Below are 17,723 nucleotides of genomic sequence, written 5' to 3'. Positions count from 1 at the left end.
GGTGGCTATTGCAATAGTCCAGGGGTGAAGTGATGAGGGTCTGCCCCAGCAGGGTGGCAGCGTCAGAGGAGACAAGGGGATGTATTCGAGAGATACTGCAAAGGCAGAAATGACAGACCTGGGCAACAGATTGGCTGGCGGGGTGAGAGTGAGGGCTGCAGGATGACACCCAGGTGGTAAGGTATCCTCGAGAGTAATAGGGACGTTTGGAAGGGAGGAGCGTTTGTGGGGCGGGGATAATGAGTGCAGTTTTGGATCTGTTGAGTTTAAGATGTCTATGGGACACCCAGTTTGAGGAGTCAATTAGGTAGCTGGACATGTGCTGGCTGAGTGCCCAGTCCCTTCCCCATCCCAGGCGTTTCTGCTCTGTCCCCTCATACCTGAGTGCCCAATCCCAGTAGGATAAGCATGAAGAAGAACAGCAGAGACCAGAGCGGGGAGATGGGCAGCAGGGTGAGGGCTTCTGGGTAGGCTACAAAGGCCAAGCCTGGGCCATGGTCAGCCACTCGGGATACGTCCACACCCAAGTGGTTTGCCATGAAGCCGAGGATGGAGAAGATGACAAAGCCTGCATAGACACTGGTGGCGCAGTTCGTGATGCTGATAATGATGCTATCCCTGGAGAGACCAAGAAGAGACAGGCTCAGCCCTGGAGACCAATCTCACCATGGGCTCCACACTCCAGCCCCACCATGGGCTCCACCCCCCCCCAGCCCCACCATGGGCCTTGGGTTCCCAGAATCCTCCCTGAGCCTGTGGGCCACCCCCACCTCAGCTTTCCCAGGCCTTTCCACCTGCCTCCTCATTCCCTTATCCTTTGCCAGTTTAGTCTCTGGCCTCTGGGGATCTGGGGTGGGGGTGGGGGTGTCTCTGGCTCTGATGGTTTGCCAGCTATACAGAGTTAAGATTGAGAAGCTGAGGTGGGGCTGAGAGAGGCCACCCAGAGACCTCAGGGCCTGGTGTGGAGTCAGGGGTGGGGACACTAAAGGGGTGAAAGGAACAAGGTCTGAGGTTCACCTGTAACAATTGTTGTGGAATTTGTTGTAGGAAGCCATGGTGATAAGACCCCCCCAAGCACAGCCTAGGGAGTAGAAGATCTGGGAGGCAGCATCTCCCCACACCTGCAAGGGTTGGGGAGGAGGGCTAGTGGTCAATTGGGACAGGCAGGGCAGAGGACAACTGCTCCTCCCTCCAGCCCCCAAACACCCAGACACCCACCTTGGCCTCCAGGATCTTGTCCCATTGTGGCGTCAGGTAGTACATAATACCTGTGAAGGCGCCTTCCAAAGTGACCCCCCGAACAAACAGAATGGTCAGCACCACATAGGGAAATGTAGCTGTGAAGTAGACCACCTGGAGGGGGGCAGCAGGGAGGTGTTGGCTCAGAACCTATCTCCTACTGGAGAGATATTCTCAAAAGCCGAGCCCTTCCCATGTTCCTTGCTTCCCCTCTCCCCATCCCATCACCTCCCCCACATTTCACAGCCCTGACCTTTCCTCACCACCCCCCCTAATCTGGCCTCCCCTGGTTAGGGGACACCCTTAAATCCCAGGAGGGGAGGGGAAGGGGTGAGTGTACTTGCTTTCCCTGAGGACTTGACGCCACGGATGAGGCAGAGGAAGACGACCACCCAGGACACTCCGAGGCACCCAAGCAAGGGTAACCGCACCTCCCCAAAGTTGCCAATGTCATCTGACAGCTTCAGCACATAGCGCCTAGAATGAGGAAAAGAGAGTGTCTCTGAGGGTGTCCTCAAAGCTCTTATTGCCTAGGAAGGAATCCCCAAGGTGCTGCTCAGCACCACATCTCTCCTCAGGCTCAGCACTCTCTGGGAGCAGAGGGTGAGCCTGGTAGCAACCTGGTCCCCTACCTTTGAAGGGGAAACAAAGGCAAGGGGAAACTCATCACTTCCCCAGACAAGTCAGTGCAATGAACATTCAGCAGGACCCTTGCTAAACCAGCTGCTGCTCAGGGTAGACAGAATGACAATATTCTATGAATAGATGAGAGAAGGTAGAACTTTTGTTGTTCAGTCATTTCAGTTGTATCTGACTCTTTGTGATCCTATTTGGAGTTTTCTTGGCAAAGATACTGGAGTGATTTGTTGTTTCCTTCTCTAGATCATTAGACATATGAGGAAACTGAGGCAAACAGGGTTAAGTGACTTGCCCAGGATCACACAATTAGTAAGTCTGAAGCCAGATTTGAACTCAGGAAGATGAGTCTTCCTGACTCCAGGCTTGGCACTCTATCCAATATGATGCCACCTAGCTGCCCAACTCTTACTTGCTTCTATTTTCTTAACCAGGGACAATGATCTTTGGATTGGGAAAAGCAGAATAAAAAGGGTCAATGATGGGGTAGCTAGGTGGCGCAGTGGATAGAGCACCGGCCCTGAAGTCAGGAAGACCTTGAGTTCAAATCCGGCCTCTGACCAAACATTTGACACGTACTAGCTGTGTGACCTTGGGCAAGTCACTTAACTTCAGTTGCCTTAAAAAAAAAAAGAAAGAAAAAAGAAAAAGACTGAAGGAAATGGTCTAATGGGCAAAAGGGGGATTTTTCAAACTATAGTCCAATGACTTGACTTCCAATTCCTACCAAAATCCTAGAACTCATTTAAAAATTTTTTTTATTAATTTATTTTGATTCATCAACAATCACTTCCATAAGCTTTTGAGTTTTAAATTTTTCTCCCCCTCCCTCCCCCCTCCCTCCCCAAGATGGCACACAATCTGATACAGGCTATACATATACATTCCTATTAAACATATTTTCCCATTAGTGATGTTGTAAAGAAGAATTAGAACCGATAGGAGGAACCACAAGAAAGAGGAAACAAAACAAAACGGAAGGAAAAAAACAGCAAATAATATGCTTTGATTGGCATTCAGACTCCAGAGTTCTTTCTTTGGATATGGATAGCATTTTCCATCATGAGTCTTTTGGAATTGTCTTCGATCCTTGCATTGCTGAGAAGGGCTAAGTCTAAAGACGTTAGTCATCACACAACATGGCTGTTACTGTGTACAACGTTCTCCTGGTAGAACTCATTATTAAAGGAATGATCTGTGAGCGTTTAGATAAAAGGGAGCAGTGATCACCAAAAGCTAGGATCCATTCATCAAGAACAAGTCATTTCAGACTGTGCTTGGATAAGGGTGGCGACAACAAAGGGATGAGTTGTTCATCTTATTTAATCTTCTATTAATGCAGACTGGGAAAAGGCACTATCTCTCCTTCGCCATCCCCTTTTTTGCTTCCTGTCTTGCTTCCTCTGCCCTTGTGATTTGGGCTTCTGGGAGACAGACCCTAGTGGCCATGGGTGACATAGAAGGTGTGGATGACATCATAACCAGCACCACCTTACAGCTTTGCTGCCATGAGAGCAAGTCGCCACATCTGGGAGAATTTTAGAGCCTCTCACAGAGGCAAAGGCCAGGACCCACGAGGTGGAAGATCCAGAGATGCTGAGGCTGACATCTAGGAATCCTATTCTCCTCGGAACCTGGAGAAGTTGATTTCTTTCAGCCAAATGGTGAAAGTGGGAATGAAAGTATATCCTGATCATATTTCCTGCTTTCTCTTGTTTAAGCTCATGGTACCAAGACGAGGAGCCAGGACTCCTCCACAGATCCTTTCCCGAAAGCCTCAGGGGTGTGTGGATCAGGATTCTCTCCCCCTCACCAGTCACACCAAAGATGTGGCAGGGAAATGGGGGGAAGGCTAGTTGAAGACCAACGTCTTTGTAGAGAAGTATTTGGTCTAGTTTCCTTTTTGCTTTATTCTATGTACATGTGTGTGTGGGAAAAGGACTGGAGTTGGATCCTATATAGGCAGATGCTAAGGTGTTAAACTAAATGTGACAGTGTGTATATGCCCTGCTTCCCTATATTAAATGCTAGGGGAACGTTCTTTGATTGAATTGGAAGGGGCAGTTGCTATTGACTGACTGAAGATGGGCCATGACCCGGGTCACCTTTAAAAAGTTAAGTCTGCCAAGCCCTAGAGACAGTTAGACAACTTGAGAATTCGAGGCAGCTTAAGGTAGGGGCAGCTTTTAGAGTGTAACTCCTATGCTTCTTCCAGAAGGCAGTGCGGGAGGAAAGACTTTTTCTCTTCTTACCTACCATCACCCATGGCATCCTGGAAAGGTTGGCACTCTATCCAATGTGGCCAATAGATAATATCCAATATCCAACAGAATCTGTCTAGTAGCAGCCACCTCATCAAAGTGTTTGGATAATCACCCAGTTTGAGCCAGGGAGCAGAGACAGATACAGACTCTTCAGACATATCAACACAGAAAGGAAGCAATCCAGGCAGGAAGCAGTGTTAAAGAGTAAACCTTCTGGGGCAGCTAGGTGGCACAGTGGACAGAACACCGGCCCTGGAGTCAGGAGGACATGAGTTCAAATCCAGCTCAGACACATAACACTTACTAGCTGTGTGAACCTGGCCAAGTCACTTAACCCCATTGCCTAGCCAAAAAAAAACAAAAACAAAAACAAAAAACCAAAGAGTAAGCCTTCTGGCAGCAGAGAAGAGAGCTAACTATAGATCCAAAGGAGAATTAGCCCTGACAATTGAAAGTCAAGCTGCAGACCAAAGCAGATCCAGAGAGCCCAGGATGAGGACTCCATAGACAGGTATAGAACAGTAAGTGAAATCTGCCATGATCACATGTGTTCCCTACACGTGGGCCTCACTACCATCGTACTGTGTTTGTGCCCACTCCTCTAATTGATACTGCATTTGTGACAATGTGCATCTAGATTTATGAAGAGAACATTTTATTGTTACTGATACTATATCTTAGTAAAATGCTTTTGCTTTGAGTTCATTGTGTCTACTGGGTAAAATAAAAGGTAAACTCACTGATGAGGGATCATAAATTGTAGTTTTAGGAGTGGGCAATAATAATAATAACAATAATCAGCTAGCACTAATATAGTGCTTTAAGTGCTACTACAAAGTGATTTCCAAATATTATCTTATTTGATCCTCCCAACAACCCAGGGAGGTAAATGCTATTATTATTTCCACTTTACAGATAAGGAAACTGAGGCAGAAAGTGGTTGAGAGACTTGATCAAGGTCAAACAGCTAGTAAGTGTCTGAGGCAAGGTTTGAATTCAGGTCTTACTGATTCCAGGTCCAGTACTCTATCCGTCTAGAACCTTGCAAAGCATCATCTTCCCTGGAAATCAACCTGTAAACGTCAAAGTGCCAAATTGGAGAGGCAGCCCAGAGACGTTGCCACACACAGGATAAACTATGTGATCATAGCATGCTAAATTTCTGAAAGTGCCAGAAAAAGAACATTTGTACTGATCAAATCAGCTTGAGAAAAAAGTCTCAGATGAAATGTTGAGGATAGGGCCACACTGAGAGAAAACTACCCTTACCCAGATAAATATATTAAGATGGCTGGTTTAAAGGCAGAACACTTAGTGAATTAAAGGTGGAGGCAGTGCCCTGTGTTCCACTGGTTCATCTGCATGCTAAAATTTTCAAAGTTTTTAAGGTTATAAATGAGATATTATAAATTAGCTGTTTAAGGACTACAGGAAAATCACATCAACATTGCAAGAGTCTTGCTTGACAGAAAGGTGAATTTTTTGAGTTTCCCTTTATAAGTTAAAAATGGGTCACTGATTACAAGGAGGCCTTGATTTAAATCATTAGAATCTAAAAGAGTTAGGAGGGGTAAGAGATGGTCAGAGGAAGACGGGAGAATAAGTTGAAGACAGGGGAGTCAGGAACTGAAGACCCAGGAGGGGAGTTGCTTACAGAAGACAGAATTTTTTCAAATGGACAGAAAATGATCAAAAGCAGATATACAGGGTCTGCTGTGGTTTTGCTGAGAGCCATGCTGATTGAAAGAAAGACATTGCTTTGCTGGGAGCTGATGGGCTGGAGAAATGCAGGATTATGCTCTAGCATCATCAACTGCCTGAGAGAAAGGAAGCTTCTCAAGAGTTTGCCTGTGTTGCCCTTTACTGCCCACCTGTGGTTTGAGAGGGAAGAAAGACAGGCTTTGCTGTGAGAAGTTCATCTTTGCTAAAGACTGATTGAAGACCTAAGAAGTTTTGTAGTTCTCTAGCCTTAAGGGATTACTTGTCACTGAAAGAGCATAACTCTTTCTCAGCACTCTACCAAGAGTGGCTGCTGCATAAAAGGACGTGTTATTGCTTCAGGACCTGGGAGTAGCAGAGAAGTAGCTTTACTAAGCAGTGAGCGGAGAGCAGTAAAGTGGTTTTTGCCCAGCAATTAATACATGGTGAAGACTGCTCTCTAAAGATATCAAGTCTTGCCACCCAGAAACATGAGTTGTCTTAGGCACATGGGTTTCCTTACTCATGTGATTTTCTGCTAGATTTCTACTGTAAGCATGGTATCACTCTCTCCCATGGACAGGCAAAATGATATCATTGGTAATTCTCTACTAATGCAAGAGAGTGTCAATGGGACCAGAGATAAGACATGAGCAGCCTATGATGCTCTATGTCTGAGGCAGCAAGAACAGAAGCCTCCTGTGAGAAAGGCCCAGGATAGGCAGAAAGCCCCAGGGTGAGAACCTTTGGGGATCAGCTACACAGCAGGCAGTGACCAGCACACAGCAGATGGTGTGGTGCCACCTAGCAACTCATACTGGGCTCTGAGATCCCTAACACTTTTTCTTTTAATGACAGAGAAGCGCTCTGAGATGCTGAACCCCAGAAGGTGGAACTCAGTGAAAGAACCCAGGGCAAGAAGAAACAGGGCCTACCACCCCACCTAAAAGTGCAGCAGGTGGGCAAAGCCTGGCCTTGGCAAAAAAGCCCCCATTCAGAAAATAAAGCTGAAGAGGTGAATAAATTAAATACCAACTAACACCAACAATTGCAAATCTAACTCAATAACAACTGTAAGCAGACTTAAAGGAAAAAATGGATTTTCTACAAGAACTACATGAATACCTAGAAGAAATGAGGTAAAAGATGAAAGCTCTGGAAGAAAGAATTGGAAAGAGAACATATAGTTTAGAAGAGAAAGTGGTAAACCTGACCAATATCATATCGCTTGCCTTCTCAATGGGTGGACGAGGGGCTGGAGGAATTAAAAATAAAAATTTTTAAAAAGTTGAAACAAACCAACAACAAAAAGAAAAACCTGACCCAAGGAACAAACTGCTTGTAAAGTAGAATAGACCAAACAGAAATCATTGGCTTCATAAGACAGCAAAACATATCAGACCAAAAATCAGAAGATTTAAAAATTAGAAAAAAAGTAAGCTATCTGCTATCAAAACCAGCTGACCTGAAAACCAAGTCAAGGAGAGATAATTTAAGAATAATTAGAATCCCTGAAAATCATGATTTTTAAAAAAGCCTGAAACCTACATTTCAAAAGATCATATCCAAAAACTCTCTACAGCTATGAGAACTAGAGAACAAAATCAAGATAGGAAGAATCCATTGATCACCTACTGAATGGAACCCCAAAAGAAAAAAAACATTCCAGGAATGTCAGAGGTCCCATGAGGGACCATGTCAAAAAAAAAAAATACTGCAAACATCCAGAAGGAAACAGTTCAAGTTCCACGGAAAAACGATCAGAATTACACAGGACCTGGAAGCTTCTACCAAAAGTGAGAGGTGTTCTTGGAATACAATGTTCCAAAAGGCAAAAGATATACACTGACAATCAAGAATAATTTGCCCTGCTAAATTGAGTATTATCTTACAGGGGAAAAAATGGATCTTAAATGGAATAAAGGACTTTCAAGTATTTCTAGTGAAAACACCAAAAGCTGAGTAGGATATTTAAAATATGAACACAAGAATCCAGAGAAACCAAGAAAGGTAAATTTATTTGAGGAACTATAGATAATGTGGTGCTGACATTCTAATAGGAAGAGAAGTAGCAAGTGTCCCTTCAGAAACCTTTCAGATGCCCTTTGAAGGCACTGAGGTAGTTAGATAAAGTTAGACTGGTTCAGAAGAGTGTACAAACAGAGAGGAAGGAGGAGAGGAGAGGGCATCAGAGGAACCTCATTCTTATCAGAGACAGACAAGGCAGGCTGAGCACACAGACAGTCACACATGTTTAGTGTAGAAATATATCAGACTCAACAGGGAAACTACCAGGGATAGGGAGGGGCAGGTTAAAAGGGAGGGAAACACATAGACTCCATCTCCTGCTTGGTGCCTTTGGCTGTGGCTCTCCCCATTGCTTAGAATATGTCCCCTTCTCACCTCTACCTCTTAAAATCTCCATTTCCTTAAAAGCTCAGCTCATGCACCACCTCCTACATAAAAGCTCGTCTGATTCCCCTGGCTATAGATCTATAATAATAACTAGCATTTATATAGTGCTTTAAGGTTTGCAAGGTGCTTTCTAAATATCTCATTTAGTCTGCATAATAACCCTGGGAAGCAGGTGCTATTAGTACTCCCAATTTACAAGTGAAGTAACTGAGGCAGACAGAAGTTAAGTCACCTACCCAAGGTCACACAACTAGTAAGCGTCTGAGGCACGATTCAAGTCTGGTTCTCTATCCACTGTGCTATGGAGAGGCTGTTAAATGTCTATGTACTTTTCTCCAGTTAGTCTGAGGTTTCCTTGTGGGCAGGGATAGTTTCACTATTACTTTAGCATCCTCAGTCCTTAGCACAGTTGACCTCTCTTCATGAAGCCCACCCTCATATCATTTTCTTTGTTGGCTGTGAACTTACAAGTGAGCATGTGGTCCACTACGAACACCAGATCTTTGTCCCATGAGTTGTTGCTCATGCCACAACCCTCTAGTTGGTATTTGTACAGTTTATATTTTTTTTTTTGAAGCAAAGGCTACAACTCTACATTCAATTTACTCTTATTCAATTTGATCTATTCTTCTAGCCTGTTGAGATCTTTTTGAATCTTGACTTAATCATTGAATGTGCTAGCCATCTCTCCTGGATTTACATTAGTTCCAAATTTGGTAGGTATAGATAGCATTTAAGACTTCATTCAGGACTGGCTGAAGGAACTATGGATGTTTCTATAGCCTGGAAATGAGAGGATTTATGGGGGACATGATTGCTCTTATCTGTGTATCTGAAAGGCTATCATCATTGGGCAGATTAGGCTTGTTCTGTTGGGCCCTAGAGGGCAGAACTAAGAGCAGTGGGGGGTAGTGGGGAAGAGAGAGGGATGGTGCAAAAAGGGCCAATTTAGGCTTGCCATCTTCTATCGTTATAGTGAGTTATTCACAGAGAATGCATATCTGATAGGAGGGGAGTTTGCTTGTCCAACAGCCCCAGTGTATGTCTGCCCACCAGGGAGAGCTCAAATCACATACCATGAGTCTGTGTAGGACCTTATGTGACAGACAGAGATAAGCATAACAATGCCTAATTTCATTAGAATGTAAGCTCCTTGTGAGTATGGATTATTTCATTCTTTGATTGACTCAGTGGCATTTCCAAGTTGATTTCCTTCTGAGGGGAACTACTATGAGTGTTTTCTGCATCCATTATGGACTCCTATGAGTCCTTTTTTTTATTTGTGAGTCTACATTTCTCACAGGTGAATTAAGGCTGTCCTCTGCCCATATACTTTTGTTACCATAAGTAACTGTAAGGGAAATGAAGGCCCTTTTCCACCCACAAATGTGAAAACCTAGAAATTAGTATATTTGGAGATTTACCAGAGTAAACTCTAGTGGAACATTGAGGGCATAGAGAAAAAATGGCCTGGTGGGATCAGCCCTTGAGATCAAACCCAGTCTGAGTGAACCCAGAGCATTGAGGGGCCCTGAGACATACTACAGAATCAGAGTCTCAGGGGCTTTCATGGTAATCAAATCCAACCCATCATTTGATACATGAATTCCTTCCACAACAGGTGTATAACCAGTCTCTGCTTCAACATTTCCAGGGATGAGCAACTCACTACTTCACGAGGCAACCTATACCACTTTGGGATAGGCATAATTGCTAGGAGTTTTTTTTTTAATACTGATCCTGACCCCAGATATGATCTGACCGAGGCTGAGGACAGGAGAACAAACCACACGGCTCTTCCATTGAATCCAACACACATACATTATGACTTCCTAAGTGCAAGGCACCGAACTTGGCCCTGAGGATGTTAACATTTCTACATGGAAGGAGCTTAGAATCTAAGCTAAGGGGAGATAAAATAGATAACACAATGTTAAATAATAGTGAAAAGCCACAGAACAAATACTGAACAACACGCACAGAAAAAGAGAGGCTGGACAGAAAGCAGAATGTGGGAAGTGTCAGAGCTGCTAGAAATCAGAGGAAGGAGAGTTTGTTTTCACTTGAATCAGGGAGAAGGAGAGGCCCTGAACCAGACCTCGAGGCACCAGAAGATCGCATTGAATTTTGGAACATGCAGCCAAGAAAAGCTCCTTGCCCACCCCACCCCTCAGGCCTTGTCCCATGAGTTGAGGTCAAGCCACATTGGCCTCAACCTGTAGAACCAAAGGGCAGGACTTAGGTTCAAAACTTAAGGTTTGCAAAATCCTTTATAAATATTATCTCATTAGATCCTCACAACAACCATGGGAGGTTTTATTATCTGATTATCACCCATGTTTTACAGATTAGGAAACTGAGGCTCAGGGTCACAGAGTTGGTAAGTGTCTGAGGCCGGGGTTTGAACTTAGGTCTTCAATGCATCACCTGCTGCCTCCTTGGAAAAGGCTCAGGGCGACTGGGAAGGACAGCTGTCCTCAGAGCTGTTAGGGAGGGTTCTGGCAGAAAGAACTCAGAGTTTCTCTCACTTCCCTGGGCCCAAGCTGGTGGTAGCATTCATCCTTTCGGACTGGTCCTCTCAAAGACTTCATTTTGGTTCCACAGGCAGCTGGGTAGGGGATGGAAGTGGTGCAGACACTGGGAAGGGGGCTGGAGTTAGAAAGTCTTTTTGGTTCAAGGCCTCACCTGCAAAATTAGTGGGGAGTCCCCTCCAACCCTGTCATCTTCTCAGTCTGACTCTTGTCAGCTCCACCTTCCAAACCTCTCTCCACCCCAGTCCCTTCTCCCCACTCCTGCTGCCCTATGAAGTGGAAGACCTCACTCAGCAGCTCTTAGCTGGATCAGTTCAGGACCATCCTCACTCAGGGGTCTTCTTGCCTCGGTTTCTCCACCATTTAGCAGATCCCTAACCTAAGTTTAATAAGTCCTCCCTCCTTCCCTCCCTCCCTTCCTTCCTCCCTTCCCTCTTTCCTTCCTTTCTTTCCTCCCTCCCTCTCTTCCTTCTTCTCTCCCTCCCTCCCTTCCTTTCCTTCCTCCCTCCCTCTCTTCCTTCCTCCTTCCCTCTCTTCTTTCCTTCCTTTCCTCCCTCTCTTCCTTCCTTTCTTTCCTCCCTCCCTCCCTCTCTTCCTTCTTCCCTCCCTCTCTCCCTTACTTCCTTGCTACATGTCATTCGCATTTCTTGCCCAGCAGGGGGCATCAGGATGCCACTCTGCCAAGGGCAGCTGGACCTGGCCAGGCTGGACGTTAGGCCCTGGTCAGTAGCCCAAGGAGTCATGTGCCCCACAGGCTTGGCTGGCTGGATTTGTCTCCAGGCCATTTCCCTTCCACATCCCGTCCGACACGTTAAGCTGCAGGCTGGTGCCCCATAGGTCTCATTTGGTCTCTGTCTTTCTCTAAAACCCTGAAGTGGCGGTCAATAGAGCCAAGTTCAGCACTCAGCTCTGCCACTGTTAGCAGTGTGACCTTGGGCCCTAGGCTTCCTTACGGTCTTCTTTGAAACCAGGACTTGGACTTCTGAGTTGGCGCCTACCACTCTGACTCCCCAGGTTCCTATAGGCCAGGGATGGGGAACCTTGGCCTCAAGGCCACATGTGGCCCTCTAGGTCCTCAAGTGCAGTCTTTTGATTGAATCCAAATTTCACGCACTTGAAGACCCAGAGGGCCACATGTGGCCTGGAGGTAGCAGGTTCCTCACTCCTGCTTTAGGCACTAGCAGACATTAGCTCCAGATAAAGCAAGGAAGTCTTTTTTCCTAATAAAATTGAATGGGCGTGTTCTGAGTCACATAGCTGTGGTCTTCAATCCCTTTGAGGGTAGAAGTTTGGCCCTGTACATAGGGAATCTAGTCTGGGCTTCTGACCACCCCTACCTGGAGAGCCAGGCCTGGGGAATTCTGCCTGGGACCAGCTTTCTCTCCTCTTTGCCCTCCCCAACACTGCAGTACAAAGGGGGCCCAGAGACAACAAAGGAGGGGCTCCTGAAGCTGGGCTGGTGATTCCCCTCTACCACTTCTCTAGCCCCTCAGGCAAAGCATAACCGGGACTCATGCCTTCAATCTGGAAAATAGGTGTGTGTCCACTCCAGCCCTGAGATCCTATGCCCTTTCTACCATAAGTCTGTGGGGCTGGGAGTGGGATGTAGGGGAGAGAATCCTGCTACTCACTAGTTGCATGGCCCTGGGCAAGTCACTTTTCTTCTCAACTTGTGTGTCCTCTGAGAAGAAAGGGGTGGGAGGGTGTCACAAGGGCCATGTAAAGGCCTTGCAAACATTAAAGATCTCTAGGGATGCCAGTTCCTGTGACCCTCCCTCCCATGGCACAGGCTGCCCATCTGTCTGTGACACCTTGGATTCTTCTCTTGATGTTCAAGTTTGCCTGATAATGGGCAGGGGGGGGAGGAGGGGGGAGAGGAAAAGGGGGAAAAGAGGACACTATGTGATTTACTCCCACCCTCCCACTCCATCCTGCTGCACGGGTTGGGAACCCACCACAAATAGCTGGCCATAGGCCACTGCTGGGGAGTGAGAGGCAACCTCAACTGTGCCTCCCTTCAGAGGAAGCAGACTGGGGCCTTTCTGCTTAGCCCTCAGGGCCATCCCAGCTGGGCCTGATCTGGTGGGGAGAGCTTGGCCTCTATTCAATCCCCAGATTAGAGAAGGGAGCAAGTCCCAGGCTCTCAGAAGGGAACTGGGTTCAAAGAGGCCTTGGCCGTCCTCTGGCTTCAGTTCTAGCCTCAGTGAGGACGCCTCCCAAACACGCTCTTGAGGCCTGAGTCTCCCAAAGTCTGCCGAGTAACTCCCATGGGCTCTCTTGCTGTCACCCAAAGGACTCTCACAGTGACTCCTCAGGGTCCTCCACTATGTACACACTGATACTATATATACTGATAGTGTATATACACTGATACTGTATATACACACTGATACTGCATACACACATTGGTACTATATACACACACTGATATTATATATTTACCCTCTGATACTGTATACACACACAGACACTGTATTCACACTGTATACACACCATGGATGTGTGTGCATGCGGGTGCTAACACAGGGGAGAGGAGGGCTCACACAGTTCCAGCTCTGCTGATCTCCCTTCCCTCTCTCACCTCTTCCCAGCTGCCCTGGACCTCCAGCATGTTCCAGGCGGCGCTGACTGGGCTTTCTGACCCATCTTTGCATCCCATAGGTCCAAAGTCCTATCAATTCTTCCCTGGAAATGTCTCTCCCCCTGTCCCTTCCTTTCCATTTTTGCCACCACTGAGCCAGTCAATGCCCTCATCTCTTTTCTCAGCCTTGCAGCTTCCATGACTAGTCGCCTCCTACCTAAGATACCTCCTATAGCCTTCCCTAACTCCAGATCTCATCACCTCCCAATAGGGCCCCTGGACATCTTGGCCTCTTTTCCCGGCTTGTACCATCTCCTCCTTGAGGATGAGACCTGTATCTTGTTCTATGATTCTGTGATCTCTTTCTCCCCATCTCAGAAGCATGGGGCCTGGTTAAAGGTCTGGGGAAATGTATAGCCTTTGTATAGCCTAGGGTCTGTGGCAGAGTGGATAGAGTGTTGGACCTAGAGTCAGGAAGACCTAAGTTCAAATCTGGCCTCAGACACTTACTAGTATGACCCTGGGTAAGTCACTGAGCTGCTTTCTGCCTCAGTTTCCTTATCTGTAAAATGGGGATAATAAAAGCACCTACCTCCTAGGGTTGCCATGATGATCAAATGAGATAATAATTGTAAAAAGCACTTAGCATAGTACTGGCAAATAGTAAGAATTATATAGATGTTAGTTATTATGATTATGATTATTATGCAGAAGGGCCAAAAGGCCTTATGCAAGACCTAAAGATCCATCTGTCTACCTATCCACCTATTCATCTATCCATCTATCCATCTGTCTGTTCATCCATCCATCCACTCATTCATCCATCTGTCTATCCATCTACCCACTTTGTCTGTCTCTCCATTCATTCATCCATCCATCATCCATTTGTCCATACATCCATCTATCCACCAACCTGTCTGTCCACCTATCATTTCTCCATCCATCCATCCATCTGTCTATCCATACACCTTTCCATCCATCCATCCATCCATCCGTCTACCCACCCATTCACCCATCCACCCACCCATCCACCCATCCATCTATCCATCCACCCATCTGTCCAACAAACCTTCATTAAGCACTGGTATGATGAGCCCTGTGCTAGGCATTGAGGGAAATAAAGACTACATATAAAGCTGAATCCCTGCCCACTTGGAGCTTAGACGACAAGACAAGGGGATGAGACACAAACATAACGAATTGTAATGCAATTCATTCATGAAAACAGTATAAAACCAAATGCTTTCTCCATGGCATTGCAGAGTATCAGGGAAGGCAAATGAGTCTGAGCTACACCACATAGGACATTTTTCAGCAAAGGATTAATAGAGCAGATTTGTGAGCCTTTTAGTGGGTGTGGGAGGGCCTGGAGCAAGGACAGTGACCCTCCACAGCACCACCCGCCCACCCCCAGCCTCCAATTTAGCTTCTTTCCAAATAAAACCTCTCTTACCCATTGGGAATATGAAACAAGGATGCACCGACGAAGAGTGTTACTTTGAAACATCCCTCCCTTCCCCTCCTTGCACAGCTGGATCTGGCTCAGGCTCTATCCTCCTGCCCCTTCCATGGCACCCCGTCTCTGCTGCTTCCTGCCTCCTATGTGAAGACTGGACTTTTCTGCCCCCATCCTAGCAATAATCAGAGCTGCTTGCCCTTCACCCTCTGGTGGGACTCCGAGCTTGGCAAGCTTGGCAAGTTCTTCCCAGAAGCAGGATTATTACCTCCATTTTAAAGATGAGGAAACTGAGGCTCTGGGAGGTTAGGTCACTAGCCCAGAGCTCCCAGCCAGTGCTCTTCCCTCGAGGCCAGGCTTTCCCACAGAACCTCTCCAGCCCCCTTCTCCATGGCTCTCCAGAGGCTCTGTCTGCTCTAGCCCACCAAGGCAGTCTCTGCTGTCACAAGAGTACACCTCACTTATTCCGTCTGCTTCCTTGTCCTTTCTGCCTGTCCACCTCCAGCTCCAGGCCTGCCCTGAGCCTGAGGCTGTTTGCTCCCGGCCTTCCTAATTCCCAGCAGATCCCTCCAGGAGGGACACTCACCGCCAGTACTCCTCACTGGGGCTGGTCCTCTTAAGGGTGTAGTTGAGCAGCTGGGAGAGGTTGAGGGGCCCGTGGGCTGGGTCCGAGCTGTTGGTGAAGTTGGCAGCATCGAGGACCCCAGCACAGTCGAGTGTGTTCCAGGGGTTGTTGCAGTACGCCCAGGGTAGCACGGGGGTCATAGAGGAGAAAAAGTAGTAGAAGGCGATGCAGATGACCACGTTGTAGTAGATGCCAATGTAGGTGGACACCACCATCATGCCGTAGCCCACACCTGCAGGGCAGGCAAATGAAAGTTTTCATGGTGGGCTGGGGAAAGAGGAGGAGGCAGCCTGGAAAGAAGCGTGTGGAGCCAGGCCCAGGCAGTGGCCAAGGGCAAGAAGGGGAAAGAGAGGTCCCGTGTGGGGAGAGGCATGGGGCCAAACCAAGGAATACGTGGCCCCAGCTAGGGAGGCGGCACTCCCGGGGCAGAAATGTGGGCACATTAACACTGCGTTTGATCCTCACCTTTAAACATGGGGCTTATCCTCCAGACCCCCAGACAGCCCTGGCTGGCAAACTGGCCAAAGGAGAGCTCCATGAAGAAGAGCGGGATGCCACAGAACACCAGCATGATGAAGTAGGGGAACATGAAAGCACCTGGGAGGGTGTGGGGAGAGAGGCCAGGCTCAGGGAGGGAGGCTCTGCCCCTGACTGCCCTAAGCCCAGAGTCCCAAGGAAGAAGGAGCGCTTTAGGGCCAGTGGCCATTGCCTCCCTGCCTCTGCCTGGCTTTCAGGAGCAGGCCACAACCCCCTCCTTCCCCATGGAACAAGGACCCGAGCAACCCCGAGAGCCAGACACAGTCTCTGTGCCCAGAAGGAGACGGATGCTCTCCTCTCCACTTCCCTCCCCCCCAGAGTGTGTGTGCCAAGAGCTGGAGGTGGTCTATGCCCCAGGCAGAGGGGCATCTGTGCCAGGCTGTGGGGGAGGAGCCTGTCCTCTGGGTGGGTGGTATCTACCCCAGGGAGGGCCCAAGGATGCAGTGCCCTCTGGGTACCTCCCCCGTTGCGGTAGCACAGATAAGGGAATCTCCAGACGTTGCCCAACCCCACAGCATAGCCCACACTGGTCAGCACAAACTCAATCTGGTTGCCCCAGTTGCCGCGTTTGAGATTCTTGTCCCGTTTGGCCACCTCACTGGGGACAGCACCATTCTGTGGAAAGAGGAGAGGAGGCGCAATCAGTACGAAGCCAGGCAACCCCGGCCAGGGCCTAGCCTGCTCCCCTTGCCTGATGCCTGCCACCTCCCAGGAAGGACAGGAGGAGGCAATGCCATGTGGAGATGGGGGCCAGTCTCTCGTCCTAGTCTGCCTTGCCCCAGTCAGCCCAGGACAGCCCAGGCAGGCCTGCCTGATTCCTCTGCCTCTCCCAGGCTTCCATCCTCCACAGCTCTCAGGGGCGTGAGGGGTAAGCGGCTCAGTGTCATACCAAGCAGCCCCACTGGGACTGGCAACAAAGGGTCCTGTGTCCAGCATGTGCGTCCCCCCCCGCCCCAGTCTATTAGTCTGCCTGCAGGCCTGTCTGCCTAGCACATCGCCAGGCTGAGCACGTGGGCCAGCTGGGCACGCAGGAGAACAGGGGGAGTGGGCCCCTTCCCCCTGCTTTGGGCTTCGGGGGCAGGACAAATTGGTTCAAAGGCAAGACAGGAAGGCTGGCACAGCTGGGCCTAAGGGCCCTGAGCTGACAGAGTAGCTCAGTGGCTATGGTTGAAGGCAGAGGAGCCAGCTGGCACGACAGGGCCTGGCCCATAGGCAAAGGTCCCTGAGGAGTAGGTTCCAGCTAGGGCTGGCCAGAGCCTGTCAATGATGTCAAAGGCAGGAAGGGCAGGTTGGCACAGCTGTGCCCACGGAAGGGGTCCCGGGCAGTAGGGTTCAGCCCAGAGCTGGCGGGGAAGCTGGGGGCTACCTAAGATAGACTCAGAAGGTCAAGGGGAGATCAGCTCTGAGGAGGACAGAACTGTCTAGGGCCTGTGGGGCACTTGTCTTCTGGGACTCAACAGTGTGGGGGAGTGATTATAGGGTGTGAAGCAGGAAGGAGCCCCTGCAGAGAGGGGAGGATCTGCCCCTGAAGGGCCCCTGTCCCAGGGGCAGGGGATTTGAGAATGAGCTCCAAGGGAGGAGCCAATATCTGACTGGGGAGGGGAGATAATCGCTGAGGACAAAGACAATTTTGGAGAGGGGAGATGTAATTCTAAAGAGGGAAAGATGATGTCTGAGGGGAGAGGTGGTCTCTAGTTGGGGAAATACGACTTCTGAAGGGGAAAGACAATCTCTGGGAGGA

The 17,723-nt window shown here is 48.3% G+C and overlaps 1 protein-coding gene across 6 annotated transcripts in view; it reads right to left on the bottom strand.

Moving 5' to 3' along the window:
- SLC6A9 (solute carrier family 6 member 9) overlaps positions 1-17,723 on the bottom strand; it is a 52,959-nt gene that overhangs the window by 17,324 nt on the left and 17,912 nt on the right. For 4 of the 6 annotated variants that reach the window (XM_027838124.1, XM_027838129.1, XM_027838128.1 and 1 more), the window contains exons 3-9: positions 16,441-16,597; positions 15,911-16,042; positions 15,407-15,677; positions 1,584-1,716; positions 1,219-1,353; positions 1,018-1,121; positions 381-618 (exon numbers count right to left, since the gene is read on the bottom strand). In XM_027838124.1, the coding sequence (XP_027693925.1) occupies positions 381-618; positions 1,018-1,121; positions 1,219-1,353; positions 1,584-1,716; positions 15,407-15,677; positions 15,911-16,042; positions 16,441-16,597 (1,170 nt within the window). The remainder of the gene's footprint in view (positions 1-380; positions 619-1,017; positions 1,122-1,218; positions 1,354-1,583; positions 1,717-15,406; positions 15,678-15,910; positions 16,043-16,440; positions 16,598-17,723) is intronic. The other 2 variants (XM_027838126.1, XM_027838127.1) reach the window with 2 other exon arrangements.

Source organism: Vombatus ursinus, unplaced genomic scaffold (genome assembly GCF_900497805.2).
Source record: "Vombatus ursinus unplaced genomic scaffold, bare-nosed wombat genome assembly UNPS02014825.1, whole genome shotgun sequence".
NCBI classification, from domain to species: Eukaryota; Metazoa; Chordata; class Mammalia; order Diprotodontia; family Vombatidae; genus Vombatus; species Vombatus ursinus.
Note: the sequence above shows the minus strand (reverse complement) of the source record. Positions and strands in the feature narration are given on the sequence as shown.